The sequence below is a fragment of the Rattus norvegicus genome, chromosome 19 (assembly GCF_036323735.1).
Source record: "Rattus norvegicus strain BN/NHsdMcwi chromosome 19, GRCr8, whole genome shotgun sequence".
In the NCBI taxonomy this organism is placed as follows: domain Eukaryota; kingdom Metazoa; phylum Chordata; class Mammalia; order Rodentia; family Muridae; genus Rattus; species Rattus norvegicus.
Window position 1 is genome coordinate 58670002 of NC_086037.1, and position 26576 is coordinate 58696577.

Here is a 26576-nt window from a genome sequence, read left to right on the forward strand (position 1 = left end):
ATAGGCACAAGAGAAGGTAATTATAAAAATTATAAATATTGTAAAAATTATAAATATTATAAAAATTATATCCCTTTGTGGATATTCGCTCATAAAGCTAACACCATATAAATCTTCCCTCAAAAGATGGTCAACTGATTAGCTAGACTCTCTAATTCGAATTATAATGAACCCCCTCATAGAACTAAAGATCTGTACAAAGTAACAGATGAAAATCACTCAAAACCTTTGAGAGGAAACCGAACTCGGCCTGCTAGAGAGCCTGTTAGCACCATAAATGATTTCTGAACACCATCCTTTCTATGACATTAGAACAATGAATTCCATTGCAGAAAATAAGTATTACGATCTCATTTAAATGCATTATGTGGCGGGCTGGGGGATGGTTCAGTGTTTAGGAGCATTTGCTCTTCTTCCTGAGGCCTCAGGGGGGTTCTCAGCACCCATGACATCAGGTGGCCCACAGATGCCCACGGCTCCGAAACCCTCTTTGAGATTCCCTCAAGATCACACATACTGTTCCCAATTGGTTTCTGGTCTCCTTGCGTGCAGAGCAAATGCATTGTCTCTTATCGTCTTAGGTAATGCTACAAAATGCTCCTGCAGCCATCTTTGGAAAATATTCACGAAACAAAGCGAATTTTGTGATGTTTCTTTCAAGAGGGGAAAACCACAGAGAGATGTTTATATGAATTTCTTGTGGATTTAAATTATTCTTAATCCGATCATTTAAAGAAATAAAATCAGCCTCTTAAGAGTACATTTGTATAAGCAGTTATAATTTCTGTGGGGAAAATGTAATATTATTATATAGCTACCTATATTCATAGGACTTTGCTATGAGGTATGCCTACAATCTAGACATTTCCTTGCTAGTGTTCTTTCCAGTTTAACAAGCAAGTGGAGGATGGCTCTATACTGGATGGTTATCAGTGAACTCCCTGGGACTTAGAGGTAACCAAAAGCAGATTTACTAACCTCAAAAGACATTTGGCAAGTGCACTTTTGCATTCTTAGCTTTGCTAAACTCACTTCTTTATGCTTAAGCAGGATGCCGAGGGTATTTGTTTGAAAGACACTCTTCCTAAATACATCAAAGCCTATGAGTAAAGTACAAAAGTTCCAGAAGGAGCGATGAGGAGCGGGGAGATTACAGCCATTGCTCGGGCAGGGAAAGCTGCTTAATTAGAGCCTCACTAGAAAATTTTTGGGCAAAAGAAAACCCAATTTGAATTCAGTTTTGAGTTTCAAAAATTTTGCATTGCCAAAAGCACTTTAATTCAGTAGTCTTTTGGAAGATACTTTTTTCCCTGCTCCTTTCACAAGTCCTCCTCAGATCTCAGCATCTATCTGCTTCCCCAACTTCCTGCCAGAAAGGCCACATGCCAAGATCTGATCTTGAAAGTGTATTTCACGTCCGTTCATTCTGTGCGCTCATGTGTGCGCACACATACTTGTACGCACAGAAGCTCAGCTGAGGTATGGCTCCTCAGGTCCTCCCCACCTTTGCTTGTCAGGAGGCATCTCTCATTAGCCTAGAACTCATAAACGAGCCCCTGCTGAGAAGCCACTGAGTCTCGGACACCTTCTAGCTTCTGCTTCTGCTTCCCTCAGGCCTGACATTACCAGCACGAATTCCCACACCTGGGGGTAGAATGCAGATCCCAAAGCTTGCATAGGAAAAGCCTTACTAATCGAACTCCCACCCCAATGTCCATTCCTCTCTCACCTCTAACAGCTCTCTTTTATGCAACCTGAAGACTATGGCGTGTTTTCCTTAACTAGTGTATTAGATTTGGGGTCCAGGTAACTGTTACCCATAAGCAAGAATGATCACATTTTTCATAGCCAGTATTTTGAAAACTGAATTCAGTGTATCATTGCACTAGTAAGGGGAGCATTTACATGTTAGCATGATTAGTTTGTTTTATACAAAGGATGAGCTGCTTTAGGGATGGGGTAGCTGAGGCCCAATACTTGGAAGGCTAAGGCAGGAGGGTCACAAGTTCAAGGCCAGCCAGGGAAATGCACCGAGAGATTGTTGCTGCATAATACAAGTTAAAAACTGAAAGGACGTTTAAGACTCAGCAGCAGCAGCAAATGCTTACTACACAAAGGGGGAAACACAGAATGGGCTTTAAATGTCTTCACCAAAACAAAACCTTAATGAAAATAAATAACCTAGAAGATGAGGGAATCAGTTAAGTGATGCGCAGTTCATTTGCAAACCTAAAAGCCTTAAATGATATAACTAACATATGATGTAAAAAAAAGCCAACGTCAGTGACTGGTCTTTACTGAATGTGTGTGTGTGTATGTGTGTGTATGTGTGTATGTGTATATGTGTATGTCTGTGTGTGTGTATGTGTGTGTATATGTGTGTATGTGTGTGTATATGTGTGTATGTGTATATGTGTATGTCTGAGTGTGTGTATGTGAGTGGTGTGTATGTGTGTGTGTGTGTGTGTGTGTGTAGGTGAGTGGTGTGTATGTGTGTGTATGTGTGTATATGTGAGTGGTGTGTATATGTGTGTGTATGTGAGAGGTGTGTGTGTATGTGTATGTGTGTGGTGTGTGTATGTGTGTGTGTGTGTGTCTGTGTGTGTGTGTATGTGAGTGGTGTGTATGTGTGTGTGTATGTGAGTGGTGTGTATGTGTGTATGTGTGTGTATGTGTGTGGTGTGTATGTGTGTATGTGTGTGGTGTGTGTGTATGTGTGTGTATGTGTGTGATGTGTGTGTATGTGTGTGGTGTGTATGTGTGTATGTGTGTGGTGTGTGTGTATGTGTGTATGTGTATGTGTGTGTATGTGTGTGGTGTGTATGTGTGTATGTGTGTGGTGTGTGTGTATGTCTGTGTATGTGTGTGGTGTGTGTATGTCTGTGTATGTGTGTGTATGTGTATGTGTGTGTGTGTGTTTGTGTATGTGTGCACATGAGCATATGCATATGTCAGAGGTCAGGGGATAGCCTTGGGTACCAGGTACTTTTTTTTCCTTTTAGTTTGAGGCATTGTCTCTCATTACCCTAGAATTTCTCAAGTAGTCTAAGATGTCAAGACAGTGATTAAGGCTCCTTCCATATTGCTGGATGCAGTGGTTTGAATGAGCCTGGTCCCCATTCATATATTTGAATGGTCCCCAGTTGTGGGAACTAACTGGGAAGGACTACGAGACACAATCTTATTGGAAGAGGTGTGCTCCCAGGCTTTGAGGTCTCAAAAGGCCAGGCCAGGTCCAACCTTTTCCTCTCTGTGGCTTCTGACTACCAATCAGAATCCAAACTTTCAGTTACTGCTCCTGGGCTGTGCCTGCCTGCTGCCCTGCTCCCTGTTGTGCTAATCATGGCCTACGCCGTTGAAATGCCTTTGTCTATAAGTTGCACCAGTCGGGGTGTTCTCTGAAAGAATAGGACAGAAACTAAGACACTTGGATTCCAAGCATGCATCACCAGAGTTGGCTGGTATTTTATGTCTGCTCTTTGGACCAAACTTACATCCTTATACGTGTGTGGCAAATAGTTTATCAACTGACTCTTCTGTCAACCTCTATGCCATTTTGGAGTCCACCATTTGAAGCTTTATGCAAGATGAATCCCATGTCATTGATTAGATCAATATTAGTCATTAGAGGAAGGCCAAGGATTACTTGGCCGGTTTCCATAGGAAGTAGTGAATTAAGAAGCCACTCACTTGTGCCCTGACTCATGTGCAATGGTGAAGGCAAGGCCAAGTCCTGTGTCTTCATTGATGGTACAGCTTCGGTATTTACTGCACATCCCACTGATAGGTGCAAATCCTATTGAAAGATCAATTTCAGACATTAACACTAATTGGGTATATACATACAGAGTTTAGTGGATTAGTACATTTAAGATTCCTCTCTTCTTTTGCAGAAGAGTAACGAATGCCTTTATTGTCCCCAAAATGTATACGACTTATCTAAGTTTATTATTAGAGCAAGAGAAATTGATATAATGACACTTATACCCAGGTATAATGTTAGCTTAAGAGGGTGTCTACTGCCTAAGGGTAGGATTACTTTCTAGTTCTTTCCTGATCGTTCTCTGATGCAGAAAACATAAACACGTCCAGATAACATGTACAGATCAAATTTACTTTTCTCCCACTCACAATCTGGTAAGGGGCCTTCATTCTCCCTGAGAGAACAAGTATACAATCATTCCCATCATTCCTTGCTTCTCTCTTGATCACCCTTAGAGCACAAGGACGTCTTTCTTTCCAGCTATGTCCACTAGAACAAGGCTTGGTGGCCATGTGTGGTTAGATACATACTTCTGAAATGGATGTATCTATCTCAATATGAAACCAGGAGATCATCCAGGAAGTCTAGTATGCAGGTGCACATGTATGTCATGGGTGACATCATCACTTAACTAATATGCTACTTATGCCACATGACAAAGGTAAGGAAGGACTATAGATTAGGTGACAGAGGTCACAGAGATGCTAGACAAGGAAAGGGGGCCTTGTTAATGTGTGCCTCACAGCGAAGCTCACTTGGTGTCTAGATGGCTGTTTCTGGTCTTGCGTCCAGGTCCTACCTATTTATGGCCTGGATATGAAAAAGTCTTGTGTTCCCTAATATATGGTGTTTCTAATATATGTTCAGAAAACACTATATATTTTACTGTACATGAAATGTGCATGTCTAAATTTCAAATTAGAACCCGAGACTTGGGCAGTTGAATCGATTTGCTTTGGGTAGCATAGTCCTAGGCCTGGATATTTATGCATATGTGAAGGTTTAAGCCTGCATGACATGCTCTTAAAGAGAGTGACCTATGGGGCAGATCAGGGATTGATTCCCGGTGGCATGCTTGCTGTGTTCAAGACTCTGTTTATACATTTGTCTGCGGCTGTCTCCTCAGCGTAACTTCATTAGAGAAAGCTTCACTCACTGGTTTATGCACCGTCTGCATCTGGTTTCTCGCTAACATATCTGATGTGAGTAGTTGCCACTTTGTGGAACAGGGCATATTTACTGTAGCTCCGTCTACAGCAAAAGTCTGCAGACCTTGATGTGAATAACCCAATTTGTCCAAAACCCAAGAGTTCAATTCCTACTAGAGGCAATACTATGGAAACACAGCATGCAAGTAAAAGAATCCGTTCTTATGCTGGATGTCTTGTGAATAAAAAAAAAAATGGAGGGAGGGCACGGAGTGCTTCAAAGATGACACTGATGACCAGTGACACAGTGAGGTGTGACATCAGCCAACATTTCTTCTTCAGCTTCCGGTTATGTGGTCATGGTGCTTATGGAATGACCTAAGCCACATTTAGTCAAATGACGGTCTTCACTTCACTGTTCATCAGCTAGGGCGATACCGAAAAATACCAATGGACTGATACACAGATGCTCCCTACTGCAATGGATCCAGTAAAATAGAACATGCTCACCGTGGAACGAGGAAGCTATTCCACAATTCAAAGACTTAGATATAGTGAAGCGGCACATAATGACCTCAGGCAACAGCGGGATGTTTATACAAAGGTGGTCTGTGGGAAACTAGTGTCTAGGGATGTCACGACCTTCTCAGATTCCGTGAGTACACTCTGAGATGGCCGCAGAAGTGTTACCTGGTGACACAGTTCTCAGAGTGTGTGGTGGACGGTAAGTGATACATGAGTCTATCAGCTCCCTTTGATGGGACTCAAGAGGGTCACAATCCATCAGAAGGTTGTCATCCTGTCCTCTTGGCTAGTAGGTGTGTGTGAGAGATCTGGGCATACCATACCTAGGGTGTCACACGGTTCGTTCTTCCAGGAACAAATGTCAAATCCTGTGAGGAGGATGGCATGGTCGTGTCTCTTGCCGTTCTTTCCCACAAGGGCTGACTGCCATTGACAGAAGCTATTTAGAGACTGGTCTGCATGGTGATTGATCAGCAATCCTCCCTATGGGAAAGGTGCAGAGATTAAAGAGTGATGATTTTGACAGAAGAGGGAATCAGTGTGGCTGTGGAGGCCAATGCAGAAGTATCAAGTTTCTAGGGGAAGTTATCAGTAGAAAAAGAAAAAGCCACTGAACCAAGATCTACCAAGAAAATCTAGTTTAGGTTAGTATAAGTTTTAAAGTAAACTTCAATTTTCAGTATGTACTTTCTAGCTGTATTGTTACAATAAAGTTGTTAATTGTTTATATATTTTTTCATATTGAAGTTTCATAGTTTCTTCATTAAGGTGTGACAAAGACAGTATCCACAGTTTACTTCTCTGTGACGTTTGGTACTCAAGAGGTTACAAGCAATCAATAACACAATGTAAGTTTACCCAGTGGCGAACCATTTACTAGCCCTCAAGAGTAAGGGGTTAGGGTTAGAGAGACAACGGCTCAGAGGTTCAGAGCACTGGCTTCTTTTCTGGAGGGCCTATGTATAATTCTTAGCATAATATGATAACTCACAATTGTCTAAAACTCCAATTCTCAAAGACCCAACACACTCTCCTTGCTTCTGTTGTTAACAGGCACACCCATGATGTACATATACACTTGCAGGCAAAACACACACACACACACACACACACACACACACACACACACACACACACACACAAGACAGAAACTATCCTAAAACAATAATTTTTTTTTCAAAATCTTTGATTAGGCTAAAGCAATGAGTTGGGTCAAGTTAAATGTTTTAGAAAATAATTTTGTCAGTGAATCAGGGTGCTGCTGGCTTCAGTATCTTTGAGCAGTTTGTGACTGGCACACCAAAACCCAAGTGTTACACACACACACACACACACACACACACACACACACACACACAGAGACATCTTTCTAAAATTCCAGGATAACTTCGCAAAGCACGAACCCCTGTACCTCTCCACACATGGGCAATTAGATCCCCTTTCTTTTTCTTCTCTCTGACTCCTTGAGTTTCACCTTCTTTACTGGGGTTGGAGTTGAAGAGGACAAGCGACATGGGCTTTGGAAACTCGTCTGTCTGATTGGTGAGGTCATAGGGAAAGATCCAGCCTACAGATCAAAACACTGCAGAGCCGGGAGCGCTGTGCAGTCTAACACATTATTATAGGTTCTGGGTTTGCAATTTGCCCAATTCCTGTGCCGTGCACCTCACCATAATCAATTTAAGGCAGTTTAAAGGCTCCTTGTTTATTCTTTGTCATTCCTAAATTGGTGCTTGGGAGACCATAGACTTACTGCAAGAATTTAATGTTGGATTCCTTCTGGTAAATTCTCAAAACATGCTTATGTATTTACCTTGGTGTTGGTTGGTATATCTGAGCTGTAAAGCTCAGCCAACCCTAAAATCTATGACCAAATTAACCTTTATCACAAGATTATATAAGAGTACTTACATTTTGCATGTCAACAATATTATATTTAATATTTACATACAACTATTGATATATCTATGAATATATTAATTACAGATTAATATATAAAGGGTTGTTTTGTGATGACTTAGCTCAATGCCTGGATTGATGAGTTCCTTTTAGACTGCACTTTCCCTAGTGAGATGGTTGTTGTACTTTCAAAAATGAGATTCAAATGACCATTTCGTGCATTGGTATACAGGAGGTATTCAATAAATGCATCCTCAACTGCAGAACAAGTGAAGGAAGAAATTAAGTTTGCCACTTACAGGTTCGTCTTCCAACAGAATTAGGCTCACAACCACAATGTTTATGTCACTTCCAATGGTCCCATCTTTGAACAGGCTAGAAACCTGTTGGGGCAATTAAAACCACATAAAAGATTTTAACAACACAATTGTACATGGAGAGAATCCATCAGATGTACGGATATGGGTGTAGGTTTCAATCTTACCAGATATAAAAGTGTCTGTCTCATGATACAAAATTTTTTTTCTTTTCTATTTTTCGGAGCTGGGAACCGAACCCAGGGCCTTGCGCTTGCTAGGCAAGCGCTCTACCACTGAACTAAATCCCCAACCCCGATGCAAATTTTTTCAATTAAAAAAAAAATGTGACTAAGTGTGAGCCACTCTTCGGGGTATCAAGAGGGTTCCTGACAATGCCCCTTACCATGTTCATGACTGTGAGGATGTACGTAGTGACGTCATCCTTGCCGTGCTTCTCCACCATCTTTGCATCTGCCACCACGAGGGTCTCCACGTTGAGACCCTTTTGAGACTTTCTGGCTGATCGTCTGGGCCGTCCTGCGCCTCCATATTCATCAAAACGTAGATAGGCATCTTCTGCAGGAGGTTTGGGGGCATCTGTGGGGGACAGAAGAGTATCCGGAAGGAAGATCAGCCGAAGAAATCTGGGTGAGGTAGGCTGAGAGAGATGGGAAAATGGGGAGGTGACACAGGGTGTAACTGTTGTCACCTGCCCTGGGACTTTGCACCCGAGAATCACCTGATGCTTTCTTAGCTGCATGGAACGATGGTGGGCTGATGGACAGATTGGTGGATTCAGATTTGTTAAAAATGCTCAGAGGGAAATAAAAGAAAACAAGCTACAATTTCAGTCGGCTGACAAGGCAGGTCAGCAAACATTGAAGGGAGGAGAAAAGGCTCCTTTTTATCCCTTAATGGGATACACTGACTGTAATACCAAAGGAAATGGCACAAACGCTATCTTGTCTAACCAACTGTGCCAGCTCCTGTTTGTGTGGGGAGCCCTCATCTGTCTGTGTTGAGCAGTGTGGGACCTGGTTGCCATCTGTGGCTACCAAGTTAGCAGAATGTAGCTGCTGACCATAAAGATTGGATTCTTTATCACATAACAAATTATTTAACTTGGTCCCTGAAAGTTCAAATGTCCCTGAAGCAATGGAGTATCTAAACTCTACCTTTCCGCCATTAAATCTTAGGAAATCTACATACAATTAAAGTACTTCCACTGGGAATTTTGTTACTGGAGTTGACACTGAGTTAAAAGAGTAAACTAGGGTTGGGGATTTAGCTCAGTGGTAGAGCGCTTGCCTAGAAAGCGCAAGGCCCTGGGTTCGGTCCCCAGCTCCGGAAAAAAAAAAAGAGTAAACTTATTACCTTTCCAGAATATAACAGGACAGAGAAAATCCAATCCCATGGTAGTAGTTTGTTATATAATTTATAATTGAAGCTGTTTTACATGTTAGAGTTAGATCTAATGTTACTGTAAGTAATTTGTCTTAAATTTTTTGTTATTTTGTTAACAGATGTTATGGCTGTGGTGTGTGTGTGTGCCTGTGTGTGTGTGTGTGTGTGTGTGTGTGCGCGCGTGCGCGCGCACGCGCACGTGTGTGTGGAAGCCAGAGGTTGACAATGGGTATATCTTTCTCCATCAATCTCAATCTTACACATGGAAGCAGGGTTCTCAATTGAACCCAGAGCTTGTCAATTCAGTTTGTCTAGTTGCATTTTTTTCTTAATAGATCCGATTTCTAGTATCCTCCTGTGCAGAGATCACAGAGTATTTGAGGGGAGGGGAACCTGGCCTTTACATGGATGCTGGGAATCTGAGCTCTGGCTTTCATCCTGTGTAGCAAGTGCTTCGTAACACAGAGTCATCTCCTCAGCTCTTGCTTTTGACATTTTTTTGAATGGCAGAATCTCATTTTTAATGGCAGTCTGGACTTGAGTCTCCTACACAGCCAAAATGGCTCCAAATTCCTGATTCTTGCCTTCAGCTCCAGAGTCCTTGGATTTCGAGTAAACATCACAATGTCTACCTTAAAGTGGTTTTGAACATAGTTGGAAAATGCGAACTTACACTTGGCTCTTATCTATTGGACCTTGCTGGTCTAGAAAACAGACTGGAGATATGGTTGTCTGGTTCAGAGCTTTACAGAGCCTATGTAAGGCTCTGGGCTTGATCCCAGCCATGGGGGAGATGGGAGCACATTTTTTTTTGTTTGTTTGTTTAAACAGGACCTCATTATATAGGTTAGGCTGGCCTTGATCTCATAATTCTCCTGGTTCACCCTTCCAAGCACTGGTATTATAGGTTCCCAGTACTGGCTTATAGGACGTGCCTAAGAGTTCCTCTGCTCACTGCCGACTCCTTGTCAAGAGCCAATACTCTTGAGAGGTTGCCTGAGAAGTCTCTTCTTTGGGTCTCTAGAAGGAACACTCAGATCTCAGAAACTAAAATAAGATTAAACTAAAATAAGGCCAAAAAAAAAAAAAAAAAAAAAGGACCCGTATCTTTCCTAGTAGAAGCTAGGAGAGCCAGTACTCCTTTAGCACGGGGTCCACCAGTCCCTCTGCTAGGCGGCATCCGAGAACAAACTCTGCGCAGCCTCACTGACCCGCCACGTCAGCGAACCCGGCTGTCCCCACGACTACCCGTTGAGGCCCTCTTCAGAACAGGACAAGGAAAGTCTCCTTACATACATTTCTTGCGTCGTCCACAAAAATGCTGCTTTTGCCACCTTCGATGGCGGTACTCTGTCTCTTGGCTCTGGGAGGCAGGGGGGGTGTGACTTGGGGAGTGACCAGGATATGTCCGCTGGGAGGCAGGGTAGTCTTGATACCTCCTGACCCTCTTCTCTGCTGTCCTTTTGTACAGGACGTGAGGATGGTGGCCTGCAGGCAAGCTGTAGTTGTGTTGCTGGGCCAGCAGCTGAGGTAGCGGTGAGATGAGGAATTCATTGTCTCGTGTCCTTATCAGACCTGACTAGAAAACGCAAACACAAAGAGCACACTCATGACTCCATGCGTTGCCTTTTCCTGGGTTGATTCTTGGTATCTTTGCATTGATTACGTCCTGGGAAGAGGCACTGTGCATAATGCTTGCTCTCTGTTTGCCTTTTAAAAATTACGTGTGTGTGTGTGTGTGTGTGTGTGTGTGTGTGTGTGTGTGTGTGCGTGCGCGCGCGCGAGCACGCACGCACGCACGCACGCACGCATATTAGCGCATTCGTGTATATGGAGGTCAGAGGACAATTTATAATAGTTCTCTCCTCCTGTCCCGGACTGAGCTCATGTCATCAGGCGTGGTGCCAAGCACATGTACTAGGCTAAGGCGTCTTACTGGCCCTGCTCTTCCATGTTTTCTCCGCACTATTACATGCTGCTGTTATAACTCCACTTTTATGAAGGAGACAACAAAAGACTAAGTGGGCTGGTACTCTATCTCCTAAATCTATGCTAATCATGGGGAACCCATCATCTGTTATTTTTCCAAATGTATTTTATGGTAGAAGAGGGTTCAAATCCAGGGCCTTACACATGCTGAATGTGCCATGTATCCTTAGGCTACCTGGCTAGGCTGCCAACATTTGTTTTATTGATTTATTAGTATATATATATATATATATATATATATATATATATATATATAGTATGTGTACATGTGGTTGTGTACTTGTGCCTGTGTGTATGCATGTGTGTGTGCTTATGCATGTGTGTGCATGTGTGTGCACTTGTGTGTGTGGTTGTGCTTGTGTGTGTGGATATACTTGTGCCTGTGGGTGTGTGGGTGGGTGTGCATGTGTGTGTGTTTATGCATGTATGTGTGCTTGTGCATGTGTGTGTATATGTGTATGTGTGCATGTGTATGTGCTGTATGCATGCATGTGCAGGCCAATGGAGGAGGATGTTAGGTACTGTTCTCTATCCTTCTGCCTTCTTCCTTTGAGATAGGGTCTCTAACCAAGACCTGGAACAAGGCTTCCAGTAAGCCCCAGAAATTTTCCCATCTCCATACCCACAGTGCTAGATTACAAGTACACAAAGCTATATCCAGGTTGTTCTATGTCTGCTGTAATTGGAATTCAGGCCCTGGTGCTTCTAGAGCATGCATTCCTACCCACTGAGCCATCTCTCCAGCCCCTAGAGCAGTCGTTCTCAACTGTCCTAATGCTATGATCCTTTAATACAGTTCATGTTCTGATGACCCTAAACCATAAATTATTTTCATTGCTACTTTATAGTTGTAATTTTGCTACTGTTATGAATCATAATTTAAACAATACCTGTGTTTTCTGATGGTCTTAGGCAACCCCAAAATGGCTTGCTACCCATGAGGAGCCACTGCCCTAGACTGATAAGTGTTTTTGAAGGGCCAAGCTAAGGGATATCCCTGCTTGAGTGGCTTTGAGTAGACACCAATGAGACTTGGACGGAGTGGTGAATATAAAAACAGCTCCTGGCTTATGCAGTAAGAACGAGGCCTCCTGCATTGATCTCCTAAGTCCTAAGATGGTGAGAATACTTACAAGAATGGCTGCAAGAGGAGCCACCAAATGGCTCTAAGTGGAGGCTGTGCCATGTCAATAAGGCTTCACTCAGGAACTCATCCCCTGGGTACGCAGCCTCTCAAGGCTTCCTTGGCTTCCCATGAGCATGCCCACTGAGGTTTCCAGAGCTGACTGAGGCCTGCAGAGGTGCTGCCCCTTAGCACCAGCAGGAATCTCAGACATGGGGACATTATAGCACCGACCCTTCTGCTCTTTGCTTTATTCAGTTTATGAATCTATGTATAAAGCCGTCTTATCATCACATGCAATGAGGGACTGGCCTTGACCACCTTGCAAGACAAGGCAAAAAACCCAAAAGTATGAAATACTTGTGTTGCTTAGGCTGGAGCACTTCTGCAACGCTGACTCAAAGAACTCACGCATGCTCATACAACAGGTGGGACACACCATGCAACAGCGCAAGGGAATTGCAATGCATGGGGTTGGCTGGCTGGGTAAGTGGGGGTGTTGGGGCAAGGGCAGCTTACACAGAAATACACAGTCAGCACCTCTGCCAGGTTTTAGGATGCAGGGGGGCGTGTAGAGTGGGCAACTGACGTCAGAGTTTAGTTCTCTGTCAGAGCTCAGCCATGCTTTCCTAAAAGAAGCCCCAGAATACATAATTTCATCTTTTTTTTTCTGCCTTCTCAAAAGTTTGCTTACTTCTGAAAGGTTACATCATGCATATTGATATATCTAGGGCCTGGGGAGAAAAACAGATGTCTCCATTCTCCAGGCACACAACTGGGCACCTAAGTCCTCATCCTTTCAAGGCACTGGCATTTATAAGAGGAACACATAGTCAACAGACAAGAGACTACATTCCTATCCTCCTGGAGTTTATGGAAGAGGAGAATGAATAGTATTAAAAAATGGTACTTGGGCTGGGGAGATAATTCAGTCATTAAAGTGGACCTGAGTCTGGGCCCCAGAATACCAATTACGACATCAGCAGGCGTAGCGGCACACCCTGGTCATCCCAGCAGAGACTGAGGATCCCTAGGGCCCATTGGTCAGACTGCCTAATGAGTTCCACCAGTGACATAACCTGCCTCAAGTAACCTGGTGACGACTTCTAAGGAAGGACAGCTGAGATTGTCCTCTGGCCTCACATACGTGTAACCTCTCACACATGAACGCACAATTACACAAAGCCTGAAATAAGCAAAATCCCACCATTCCAGAAACACTCTATCATATCCCTCGGACAGAGTCCTCGGATAGACACACATTTGCTGTGCTCTTCCCTCCTGCACCTAGCTCAAGCAATGCTACCAGAAGCATCCATCTTTAATCTTGACCCTTGCTACCAGTCCCTGATACCACCTGGAAATCTCATCAAAGATAAATCACATATATAGTGCTTTCTACCATCCATACAACAACCCCCCCTTTTTTTTCACTTCGAACATCTTTCTGACAAACTGGCTGCTTCATAAGTTATTTTCTTCCTTTGCAATTTATTTTCCAGTAACTTCTTTGATAACCACCAGTAGGTATCTCAGACCCACACACATTATGCTAGAGCTTCCTCGGACTCTTTACTTTAGCCTTCTGGGTGGTTAGTGGAATGTTGCAAATGCTAGGCATGGGTGCCTCAGCTGCTATGCTACATCCTCAGAGAAGCTCTGGCATCCCTTGAGAGAAGGGGACTACCTGTTCCCTTTCCAAAGAATCACAAGCCACGCCTTCTGTTGTCTTCCTATCTCTCTCCAATGAAAGAAATAGAATCCAAGTCTTTTCGCATCTAATATATCTGTGATAATACATACTACACAGGAAATCCCAGGGTACTTCGCATGCTAACAGACAACAAATATTTATTTCTTAGTCAACAAATGTGTGTCAGAGTGGAGAGTACGCTGAGAGCAGGCCATCAGGAGAAAGGAAGGAAACCAGGTTGGGAAGTGAAGAGAAATCCTAGCTGCAAGAGTAGGTGGAATCCTGGCTCTCCACTTGCTGTGAAGAGTACTCTCCTCCAAGCCACGCTGACCCCTCCTCTAAACTTCATGTAGACAAAAGACACCATTTACAGCCACTCCTAGACAGAGACATTACTGAAGGAAAAAAAGAAATGTCTCAAAAGCCCTCCACTTTGCCTGACTTCCCTACTTGGTTTAACTAATATCCTTCAAGTCACTTACGAGCCTGGGCTGGACTGACCGGTTTGGAGAGTTTCTTTTCTCTCTAATTCATGAAGAGTCTAGGCTGCTCAAAGACAGAGGGGGCATTTCCATGTTGAGACATCGATAAACTGGTCATCAAGAGAGAGGAGAGAAAGATGTGGGCAACTAACTGGACAAGGGAGGGAGAGGAGCTCCTCTCCCTGGAGTCTGGTTGAAGCCTCTTGTTAAATGAGAGGCAGGGATGGCAGCACAATGGACATCGGTTGGTGTGAAACAATGTTGCTTTTATAGAGAGATGTTGTAAATTTGGGGGTTAAAACAGCAACATTGCCCATGAAGGTCTCTGTCCTTCCCTGGCTTCAATTTTCCAGGAGTCTCAAAAACCCTTTCACAGTAAAAGCAACACATGATGCCCCCCCTAAGGGCAGTGGCTTTATCTTATCAGATTTAATCCCATCAAAGGCACCCCCAGAGCCCTCCTTTAATCTCAGTTATCAAGAAAGAGGCAGGGAAGGGTGGGAGGTTCTTAGCAACGCTTTGAGATGTAACTTAAAAGACACCCAAATTGAGTTTGTGGGTACTGTTCAGATACTTAAGTGGAACTTGCTTTTAAAAAGCCCACACCCACGGGAGTGGGCTGTACCCCTCCCCCCATTACTTCTCTGTGCTTCAATCTATGTTAAAACATCCTCCTAATAAATGCCAACTGTACTTTCTATTGGGTCTAAAATGCTTTTCTACACCCAAGTCTAGACTCCAGCTTCTCCTGAGTGGACATCTCTGCAAAGGATCCTTCCCGCTTCTTTAGGAGGGGGTGTGAATCTGTCTCCTGCTGCCTGCCCACTTCAGCTGAAGGGCCTGTATTGGGACAAACACACTGGACCTACACACTTCAGTTCAGTGTAAAGTGTCTAAAACAATTCTTTATAAAAATAGAAGAATTGCACTGTGCTAGATAATTAAAAAAAAAGAGAAAATTCTTTCCCTGGGGTCTGATGAAAAGCAATGTAATCTGGGCAAAGACACGAACTATAGTTTAAAGAAACAGGTCCAGTGCATCTAAATGGAATCCTCTGTGTGTTGAGAGTGTGAAGTCTTTTATACTTATCTAAGTCAATGCAACCTTCTGCCTAAACATGGTGAATAAGGGGAATTTTGGTCCCCTGTGGCTTCTAATTCAACAGAAAAAAAAAAAAAACCCCACAGAGGAAGCTAGTAAATATTACGAATGAAAATAAAATATTCACTAGTGTGCAGGATGCAGTATTTCTTGGAGGGAAGACTAGGATTCTAGTGGAAATAACAGAAAGTTGTGTGTGTGTGTGTGTGTGTGTGTGGTGTGTGTGTGTGTGTGTGTGTGTGTGTATACAACAAGCTTTTCTGAGGACAGTGAAGTTTGCTGAGACCAGAAGATCTTTCTTGATCTAGGCAGTTAAACACTGGATGGAATGCATGCATGGCCTTACAGAACTAAGAAATGAAAAAGTGGGGGCAAGCAGGAAGGCCGGGACCCAGGGGACCTGCAAAGTCAATCAGACAGTCTAAGTATCCCTAGATAGAGAGGACAGGGGGCTGGGGATTTAGCTCAGTGGTAGAGCGCTTACCTAGGAAGCGCAAGGCCCTGGGTTCGGTCCCCAGCTCCGAAAAAAAAAGAACCAAAAAAAAAAAAAAAAAAGGTGAGAGGACAGAAGAGGGTCATAAACTATGGAAGATGAAGAATTTGTCAGAATAACAAAGAGATAAGCAAAGCAAAATGGAATTAATCAAGAAAAAGAAATATCAATACCCAACTGTCTCTTCCCTACCCCGAGAAAGGAGAGATGTTAGCAGGAGTGGCGCCCCCTACTGGACTCTGCAGAAAGACCAGCATGCAAGAATTGGTATAGTACTGTTTCCTCTGTCTCAATTAAACACTCAGATTAAACCATTAAATTTAAAAATAAAGTCATACTAACCATAGGCCAATATCCTATTTTGATACTTTACTCTTTTTTACTTTAGACAATGAATATAAGTCAATAAACTTTTTTGAAAACTGTGAGTACTAAGTCAAAATAAATATAAAACAGTACTTCAGTCCAAAAAAAATTAAAAAGAAGCAAAATTAATAAAAACCAATACATTGGTTGTTAAATTAATAAATTTGTGATGAAAATAATATAATATATTAGTAGCTCTTTAAAAGATGCTCATGTTTTTAACAAAACCTTTATTCAATAAAACTAGCTGTCTCTATATATGTATGCATATGCATGTATATTATATATTACATATATTTCACACACATAGTTTATATATTATATTTCTGTTTATAAATGTAATATATAAAATATATATATATAAAAATAATCTTCAGGGAAAATACATATGTGCTTTCTCCAAAGATCAGATTTCAATTCTCTTAGCAGCTTTAAAGATAAGAAGAAATGGAAGGGGGTTGGGGATTTAGCTCAGTGGTAGAGCGCTTGCCTAGCAAGCGCAAGGCCCTGGGTTCGGTCCCGGCTCCAATAAATAGAAAAGAAAAAAAAGAAGAAGAAGAAGAAATGGAAGACTCCTTATAAAATTAGTGGTGACGAGAGTTTAATTCATTTTTTGATAGCTCGGCATGAACAGCCTTAGAGAGCAATGAAAGTTAGGAAGTTATAAGCTCCTTTTTAAACTTGTATCCCTGGGCCTTTAAATACCCACCCTGCCCCCACCCCAAACCTAAGAACACAGCCTCTTAATGGACTAATGATGTGCTACAACCATGCAGAGCTACAGGTCAATGACTGAGTAGACCTTAAGCAAATCTCTTGAATGGTCATAACGACACTAGCAGAATCACTAGTAAACACACTAGTGTTTACTGACGTGTGATTGACAGGTACAACCAGCTGGCTCCCAGAAGGCCAGCTGGAAAATATTGGTAAAGGCCTATCAATCATTCACCTTGGTAGTCATCAAGTTCGATTTCACTTTTTAATTTTATTCTAGCCATAATAACTTTTAAAATGTGGTTTCATCAACTGAGCTTGTCATTCATTTAACTTTTTAAGATATTGTTTTGTATGTAGGGGTTTCTTGCCCGCTTGCACACCATGTGCGTGTAAGGTCCCTGTGGAGAGCAGAGGAGGGCATCAGATCCCTTAGATTACAGTTAGATGGTTGTACGTTACCATGTGGGCGCTGGGTACTGCAGCTGGATCCTCTGCATGACTAATGGGTGCTTTTAGCCCCTGAGCCAAGTCTCCAGCACCCTATACAGTCACTCCTTTTAAAGATATATCATTTAATCCAAACCATCGCTAGTAAAGCATAGATAACTCATTTGCTGCCCAACATGTCTAGTGTCATGCTAAAGGCAATTTCCTAGGTTGGATTAAATGAAAGGTTTAAGAAAAAGTGGTCAGCATTGAAACAAAAAAAAATCTGTGATTTGGAGGCAGGGGACAAGGAGAAAGAAGGAGAGAAACGCAGGACTGCAGAGCGAAAGTTGCAGCAGTCTTCTGCAGAGGACAGCCTGTGGGATGAGGATGTTTATGGCTTTTTGTCCAGAGGCAGGAAGATTTACTGAAGGATTTGGGTGGAATGACACAGACATAAACAGTTAAGGGAGATTATCAAGAGAATAGCAGGGTTGGAAGGTGACGTGTAAGTGTTGTTGCTCCCAAGATGGGCTCCAAAACTCTAAGTGTATGCTGCTGTTTTTATGGTTTTCATGTCAACAGTACCAGAACACAGAGCTTCCCTGGGTGGAATAAGTTGGTCCTAAGCCACAGTGTGTTACGCCATCAACTTTTCAGTAAATAGTCTCTCTCTCTCTCTCTCTCTCTCTCTCTCTCTCTCTCTCTCTCTCCCTCCCTCCCTCCCTCCCTCTCTCTCTCTCTCTCTCTTTCACACACACACTACATACATATACATATATATGTACACATACATACATACATACATACATACATATATGTATGTATATATGGACAAAGCTCCATAAACACAGACACACACGCACACACACACACACACACACACACACACACTCACACACAGAGACAGACATGGAGATAGTCACTCTGAAGAAAAAAACCCAAGGAGATGAGGAACTGTGATGAATTGATTCATCATAAACTGTTTACTAAATCCCAGGAAAGAACAAGTGGGTTCATCTGGACCACTGCTGGGGCCAAGACGAGGACACCTGCTGATGTTGTGCCTAAGATGACCAACGTGGGTAGCTTACTCCATTCTCTACACAAGTCCATTAATTCTAGGACATCTAAACAGAAACTCGTCATCCACATATGGGGAGGTAGTGGGATGGGTGACCTGGACAGGCTGACAGGTGTACACATGTATTCCAAAAGAGGTGAGATATTCAACATTCCCTGTTGTTGTCAAATGGGAAAAGTATCTCCTGTACGTTTGTGGGGAAGGCAGGGGAAATGTATATTTTAATGAAATGCTAGCATTTCCCATCCATCCCTTTACCTCAACATGGATGGAATGGACTCACAATGCTATTTAGGTGGAGATTAACAATCTCCAGATTTGGATGCTGGGGCAGCAAGTATTTTACTCATGAAGAGTTCTCTTACAACCTACACCAAGCAGGTGTGGTAGTAGGCATGTGCTGCAATCCCAGGACCCCATAGCAAAGACTCCAGAATCCCAGAGGGTCACAGGCCAGCTAGTCCCTGGCACATGCTGTGGCCAACAAGGGACCATGACCCAAACTGGGTGGAAGGTGAAGGCTGATATAGGAGGCTATCCTCATGAACACACACACACACACACACACACACACACACACACACACACATACAGTTTCCAGGTTGGTATACTGCTGCGTGACCTCTTGTAATGTGAGTTCATTGAGGTTAATTTATAAGATCATGGTTGATACCCTGGGGGCTATAGCACCAGAAGGACCCAACGTCCATTCGTCTTGCCACTGGCTGTAAACGGTGGCATCCCAAGACTGTGTCCATCCAGGGAAGGAGGAAGAAGACTAGACTCTCTGGTGAGACTCTCAGGCCAGTCTCTCCACCTTTATACTAAAAAGGGTATGTCAACAGCTTCCTCTCCAGCCCCTTTGTCTGCCATATTGCTCCACACCATGACTGGGGACCAAGTTACTCCAAAGTTTACCACAGCAGCTCTACAATAGAAAGAGCTAATATATATCCTTTCCCTTACTCCATAGGGGTGTTCCCGGACCTCTCTGAACTCAAGTCCCTGGTCAGTAAGACAGGATTGACAATAGCCCTTCCCTAAGAGACTTAAATGCATTAAGACTTGTAACGTGTTAGAGATGGCGGTGGGAGATGGGGTGGGGCTGGTACCGCATGTCCAGTATTCCTGTAATTACTATATTTGATAGCTTGAGAACAGAGCAAAGAATCCAAGTCAGACTTTCTCTATTCTTTTCTTATGGTGGTTCTGTGTGATTTCCCTTCTCTGTGTAGCTCAATCTGGCCTCAAATTTAGGGTGCTCCTCCTGCCTCTGCCCCCACTCTGTGCACCCCATCTTGCTGCTCCCTGGCAGCACAGGACTGATGCATCACACCTGCTAGCCTGGCCTTTTCCCAGCTATGTTACTCTTAGGGTTTTCCTCTCCAGTTAGACCTGGACTTGTGGAGAACAGTTTGAATATTCTGTGTATTAAGAGAGATAACACAGGGACCTGAAAAGAAAAGGATCAATGGAAATCTTCCAGATGTAACAGGAGATTCTTAAAGATGGAGAAGTCATGAATATTTCCACTTTGGAGAGTTTAAGTCAGAGTGGAGGTTTTAGGGTTCACGGCCTGGCTGATTGGTTTGACTGGGAATAGGACATCAGTGGGTTGGAAGGGGTTGGCTTGGTCTCTCGTCTTGTATGGCCAGTTATGGACATTAACTTCATAGCCACAGTATTCTGGAGATCAGATGCTTAGATGGAGCCTTGATGTATCATGAAGACCAGATCTCTTATCCTCCTTCTCAACGGGAAGGAGGTGGCATGTCCCCATTTGGTTTGACTGGCATCATGGAGACTCATTAGTTTAGACTCATTAGAGCACTGTGAAGCACATGGCGGCAGATCTCGACTATAGAGGAGAGCCTCTGAGTCACCTTCTGGCCATCTCTTCAGAAGAAGCAGCCAAAGGTCTGCCCCTTCCACAGAATACCTGGCAAGCTGAGCTATCCCGCACCTGCTCATGGAGCGCTCTGTCTGTTGTTTGCTCAGATGCAACCCCAGATGAAACTGACCTTGGCAGGGTAGGTCACCTTGTCCTACTGACAATGACAAGGGAGAGAAGGAAAATAAGTCACCGAGTCCTTCTGTGTTTCTCCCGAAGGTTTCCCTTTCTTCTCTCCCCTCACCTGAACAAAAGAATGCTCTATCCTTCTGCCATACTTCATTCTAGCCCAAGTCAGTGCAAATCATAATGAACCAGCATAATAGCTTTGATCGCATGGAGCACTCATGTCCTGACATAAAGGTGAGCATGTTCCCACCCTCTCCTTAAAGCTGTAGGATCATAGCTATCTGACTGGTGAAGATTCAGTCATTGTAGAGCCCTTAATGCATGCTTGTCAATGCACTGTTTTAACTCATTATTTATTTCTACTGGGATGAGGAATTCATATCTGCAGCAGTTCAAGTCCCAAGTCATATCCAGAAGCTGAGAGACTACACACCCTTCCCCCACCCCCCCCCTTCTTTCTTTGAGACAGATGTAGCGATGTATGACCCTAGATGCCTGGAACTCCTTTTATAGACCAGGCTGGCCTCGAACTCAAAGATCCACCTTCCTCTGCCTCCCAGGTGCTGGGATTAAAGGCATGCACCCCATTGCCCAGCTTTAAACATGTGTCCTATTACAATTCTGGAGGCTGTGACTCTGGGGAAGAGACAGCCATTGAAGTGTCAGACTTTTAAAAAAGTAAACTGTCTGGCCTGTGCATCGTATAGCCCAGAGTCCTAATTATTGGGTTCTTGTTACTTCAAACAAATCAGGAAGATTTAAAGGCAAGTAAGTGCAGGTCTGTGTCAGAAATGAAGCATGAGGTGAAGAGATGTTAAAACCTAAGGGTTACCCTTCTCTCTCTTCTTGATATTTTCACACCAAGAGGTACAGAGGAAAGAACAGCAGGGGGTTGAGTAACATCAAGGCTCTCCATGGAACCAGAGAGAGTGGGCTCACTAGTTCTCCAGAATACAGTCTGGACTGCTCTGCTTTGTGACAGCTACATCGTATCCTACAAGTCCCTTTTGAAAGAATTAAGCACAGAGAACAGTAAGGAGGAAAAGCCATACCTGCCCAGCCCCTAAGCTAGCCAAGTGCCGTCATCAACTCCAACTGTCCACTTGACACAACCTAGAGTCCCCTGAGAAGGGTGTCCCACTGAGGGATTGTATAAATCAGATTGGCCTGTGGGAATGACGGTGGGAGATCATCTTGACTGTCAATTGATTATGAGGGCCCAACCCACTGTGGGTGGCACCATTCTCTAGGTAAGTGGCCCAGGGCTGCAAAAAGAGTAGAGAAGTCAAGCTAAGTGCAAGACTTGGAGTGACATGTGGATGTGACGTCATGGTTGCTGTGCCTTCCCCATAGTGATAGGTTATAGGAGCTGAACTAAATCCCTCATAACCCTCTTTGTTGCTTTCCGTCAGAGTATTTGTCACGGCAGCAGAAATGCAACTAGGACAAGAGGCATAAAAATAAAGATATTGAAATCTACATTTAGGGAGTGGTGCTTCTCTGGGAGACGAACATGAGCACTCAGTCAGAAGCACCCACTTTCCGGTTCAGCTTCCTGACTTACAGATTCCTTCCATAGGCCATCCAGTCACCCTGGATGAGGGGAGGGAGGGTTACTATTTCTTTGGTTTCTTCCCAATCCTTGTAATGGAAATCCCTGGCAAGATTTTGGGCCTTAGCGTTTGACGGAATCTGTTTGGCATGTTGCTCAAATTTTGCTGAATGGATGATGGCATCTATAGAATCCTGTGGGCATATGCAGTTAGGGCAGATGCCCTCTAAGGGTCTGAATTCTTGTCCAATGGGGACCAGCAGGAAGCTTTGAAATGCTGCAAGAACCAAGTTATGCTATAGAAAACCCTGGCATGGAATCCACATTGCTGGGATCCTCTGACACCTCCAGAATAATGAAGGGCATACCCACCAGCCACTATCACGAAAGTGACAGAAGCTTACATAATGAGCACACATTGCCCACCATCCGGTTTGCCAGGTCTTGCTATGATGCCATCCCCACACACCAGGTTTTCTTCTTTAAATCCTAAACATTGCAAACATGGGTGCTTGACTATTGAAGCTTAAAATTGTCCCTTTCACATTCATTCAGATGAACACTCATACTTCAGACTGGCAGCCATGGATATATTGAAACTAACTCCTCATCATTCGATACTAGGCAATTGACTGTTGGTATCATCGCCTTTTCAATTGTACTCACTTAGCATCTAAGTTTGGACAGCACAGAAATTCCCATGGTTGGCAGTCTGAGCTGCCTGAAAACAGTTACTTTTTCAAGAAGGAAAGAGTTGATACACACTATCCATCTCAGCTGGAACTTTGTAAATAGCATCTGCTATGTTTGCAAGATACTGGAGAATCGTTTTAGGAACCAATGATGCTCCCTGTTCCCAAGGCAGCTGCCTGCTGATGCACGACTGGGAAGACATATGTTTTCACTTGTTTCTGTAGTGGTGATGGGTTATGTCAAGCTCTCCGCCCCGCCCTGCCCTGCTTCCCTTGGAACTGACAGCATTCATTTGTTAAACAGACAGCTAGAGCTGGAAACCTCGCCAGTAACCAGCTGTTAGACATGGGAGGAAGTCTACTACGTGGCGTCAACTCACTGGGTAGCTGCACCGACAGGCTATGTGATTGACTGGACTCCCAAGTGCTCCCACGGGTGGTATAGGAGCACCTGAGATGACCACCGTGTAGGAGATAGCTGGTCTTAATTTTCATCGGTTATTTATCTTCTGCCCCTCTGTGTCCCCCGCCTTAAGGTAAATCCAAGGAAAATAATCGTAGGCTTAAAGGACATTTGTGATATTGTAGTCCATTTCCCTGATTTCTCAGAGGCAGGAAATGGGATACAGAAAGAATAAAGAATGACCCAATAGGTCAAAACTGATTGGCAATAGAATAGAACCTTGTTGTCTACAACTCTATTTTCTTGTCTACTTAGTAGAAAGGTTGGACTTGATTGAATGGCCCACCTCTGGCTTAAATTCAAGCAATTTCATAATTCAGGAGCATAAGCAGGTGACAGGAAGATGTAAAGTAAACCTTATGAATAAAGTAGGGCGCTCTCCATTCACAGTGCCCTCCCCCACCCTCTTTGGAATCCGCAGACTGTCTAACTCTATGACCTTTGTCCTCATTCAACCCTGTACTGAATCTCTTATATTTAATACATGCCTTGCTTGCCCAGTCAAGGCGGAGGCATTTCCTCTTCTGTCTCTGGCATCGGCCAGACCACGTGGCAGAAAGCTAACACCCTGGGTATGTTACATATAAATGTAATCCCTCAAACACCTTGGCATGCGTACAAGGAATGGATACTAAGCAAAGGAAAAGGAGCTGAGATTTTGAGCCTGGACCTAGATTCAGATTTTGACTCGGCTCTGGCACTCCCCGCTGTTTGCTTAAGCTGCTCCTTTTAATATTCCTTGGGTATTTAAGTGCGACTCTCCAAAGGCAGGCTGCTCCGTAATGGGCCGGAGTTATGTAATCAACGAATGGTCACTGTAAACAGGAGCCGGCAGATAAACAGAACTTTCTAGAAAGCTGAAATAGAAGCGGGGTTTATTTAACCTTGTGGAGTCTGTGTGTTTGCAAATACTAGGGGCTTTCATGCAGAAACAAACTGCAGCAGCCTCTAAGCAGTCTGTTCAGTGACTTAGGCTCATTTGTGGATCATCAGAGCTGTTGCCCCCGGCAGAGGTTGGGAGGGAGGGGCCTGGCTGGCAGGGCCACCTGCACTACATTAAACCAGGATGCTCTATCCCACTTTAGGTTTAGAAAGAAGTCGAGGTATGTTACAGAAACTCAAATTGAAGCCACTAGTGAACTGGGGAACAGCTGACTGTGGACAGGGATTTCCAGGCTTCTCCTGACCCTTGCTAACAAAGACATCGTTACTCAGTTGCCAAGGCAAATTCTCTTCAGGTTACAAGCACAAAGTAGCGGGAGAGGAGGGAAAGGGGGCAGGGGGTTTACTGCTAAGCTTTGGTTCATGCCTGTCTCCTATCCTATCGTTACATATCAGGCTGTTATGAATCAGTTTCCATGACTTTCCTTGTTCCCTGACCCCAAATATTAAATGATTCAGGTCACCCTGGCAATGAGATAAATTGTATCTTAACACACCCTGCCTATATCTAGGCTTCAAGATTACTAAAGAATATGGGCAGCCAGACTCTTGGAAGAAATCCCAAAACACATTTTATGTGAGAGTATCCACACAGGGGCAGGGTGTGAGTATGCATGTGGATGTGTGGCCGCATATGTGTGTGAAATGCATCTAGAATCTAGAGCAGGATGCTGGGTCTCTTCTCCTATGGCTTCCCCTCTTACTTTGTGAGGAGGTTCTCCTTGGACCTGAAACTCAGTGCTCCTGCAAGACTAGCTGGCCAGCAAGGCCAAGAGACTCTCCGGTCTCTGTTTCCTTTGTGCTGCGGATGTAGGCCACGTTGTCATACCTAGCCATATAGAAGCTGAGAATCTGAGCTCAGGTCCCTGTGCTTGTATGAAAAGGACCTTACAAACCAAGCCACCTCTCCTCGAAACCCCTATCCTCATTCCTTGATGTAAAATGTCATGAGGGGATTGCTTCTGCTGCCTTACTATTCATTTAGGGGGAATTATAAGCCATATATCAATGGCTTACTATGGTCATCCTAAGAAAATCAGCACCCCCAGTAGGTGGTGACACATGCCTTTAGTTCCAGCAATGGGGAAGCAGAGGCAGGCAGATCTCTCTGAATTGGCATCCAGTCTGGTCTACAGAATGACTTCTAGGAGGCAGAGAAACCCTGTCTTAAAAAGACCAATTCAGAAAAAGAAAAAGAAAAGAATGAATTAGTCTGAGGGTACCGAGTTCTCTATCTGCCATAAACAAGGTTTTATTAGATTCTCTAGCCATAGTTAAGATAGCTCATGACCTAACATGACTACATGCTACATGCTAACATGACTGCCAATATCTCACTTGTCCATCAACAGGCAGGGTGTGAACCAAGTTGGCCCTGTCTACCCAGTAGTGTTTATTTTTAGCCAGTGATGACCACTCTCCTTTCAACATCTATACAGCTTGAGTGGAGAAGAACCAGATGCCTGCTTTCCTCGTTTGCCCATCCTCAGCTGTACCCACCCCTTCCTTTTACTATGGTCCAGTCAGCCAGCTGGCCTTTCTGGAGTTCTTTCCTAGACCAGTTTGTCTCTGGCCTTCTCCAGCAGGAGAGCAGCAAGGCTGGGTTCACCTGTGCGAAGAGCTCGTCCCTCCTCAGCTAATCGAGAACAAGCATGTTTCACTTCAGACTGCACTGCGGCCATGCCAAACGCCTGGGAGTCAAACTTTAATTGTACTGCTTTGAAGAATGGTGAGCCCAGGAGTTACTGACTGCTCCTGCCTCAGTTTCTTCAACACGCAATCATGCCACGCGAAGGACATCAGCTTGTTCTAGACATCGAGGAGTAAAAGTTTAATATCTAAGTCACACAGATAAGCATCTTCTGCACAGTCAGGGTCTGTCCTCTGTAGTGCTCTCTTGTCTGAAAACACAGCGGTATTCATTTCTCTCTGTGTCTCTCCTTTCCCTCAACGCTATGGATAAAGCCTGAGGCCTCTCTGACGATAGGATAGCCATGCCCTCTACCATCCAGTTATACTCCCAGCCTCCTTTTTCCCAGTTGATTTTGAGATGAAGTCTCACAAAAACACTGGTGCTGGTTTTGAACGTGAATTCCTCCTGCCTCAGGCTCCCCAGTAGCTCAGTGGACTGTCCTGCACCAGGAAAAAAATGGCAGTATTGTGATTCTGTGTGTGTGTGTGTGTGTGTGTGTGTGTGTGTGTGTGTGTATGTGTGTGTGTCTGTGTGTGCACGTGTGCAATACAAATGATAAATTAAATTTCTAAAGTAATATAGATATCAATAGTCAACAAGAATACAAAACTAGCCACCAGCCCCTAGGCTGAGAGAGAAATGGATGACCACAGGGCATTCATCAGGAAGGGCATGTGGCATACAACACACATATCCAC

The 26576-nt window shown here is 43.8% G+C and overlaps 1 protein-coding gene across 3 annotated transcripts in view; it reads right to left on the reverse strand.

Annotated features, from left to right (window-relative positions):
• Adamts18 (ADAM metallopeptidase with thrombospondin type 1 motif, 18) overlaps positions 1 to 26576 on the reverse strand; it is a 153145-nt gene that overhangs the window by 73907 nt on the left and 52662 nt on the right. For 2 of the 3 annotated variants that reach the window (XM_039097861.2, NM_001191944.1), the window contains 5 exons: positions 10335 to 10617; positions 8038 to 8231; positions 7635 to 7718; positions 5760 to 5919; positions 3691 to 3796 (listed from right to left, as the gene is read on the reverse strand). In XM_039097861.2, the coding sequence (XP_038953789.1) occupies positions 3691 to 3796; positions 5760 to 5919; positions 7635 to 7718; positions 8038 to 8231; positions 10335 to 10617 (827 nt within the window). Of the gene's footprint in view, positions 1 to 3690; positions 3797 to 5759; positions 5920 to 7634; positions 7719 to 8037; positions 8232 to 10330; positions 10618 to 26576 lie in introns of all 3 variants that reach the window. The other variant, XM_039097862.2, reaches the window with a different exon arrangement.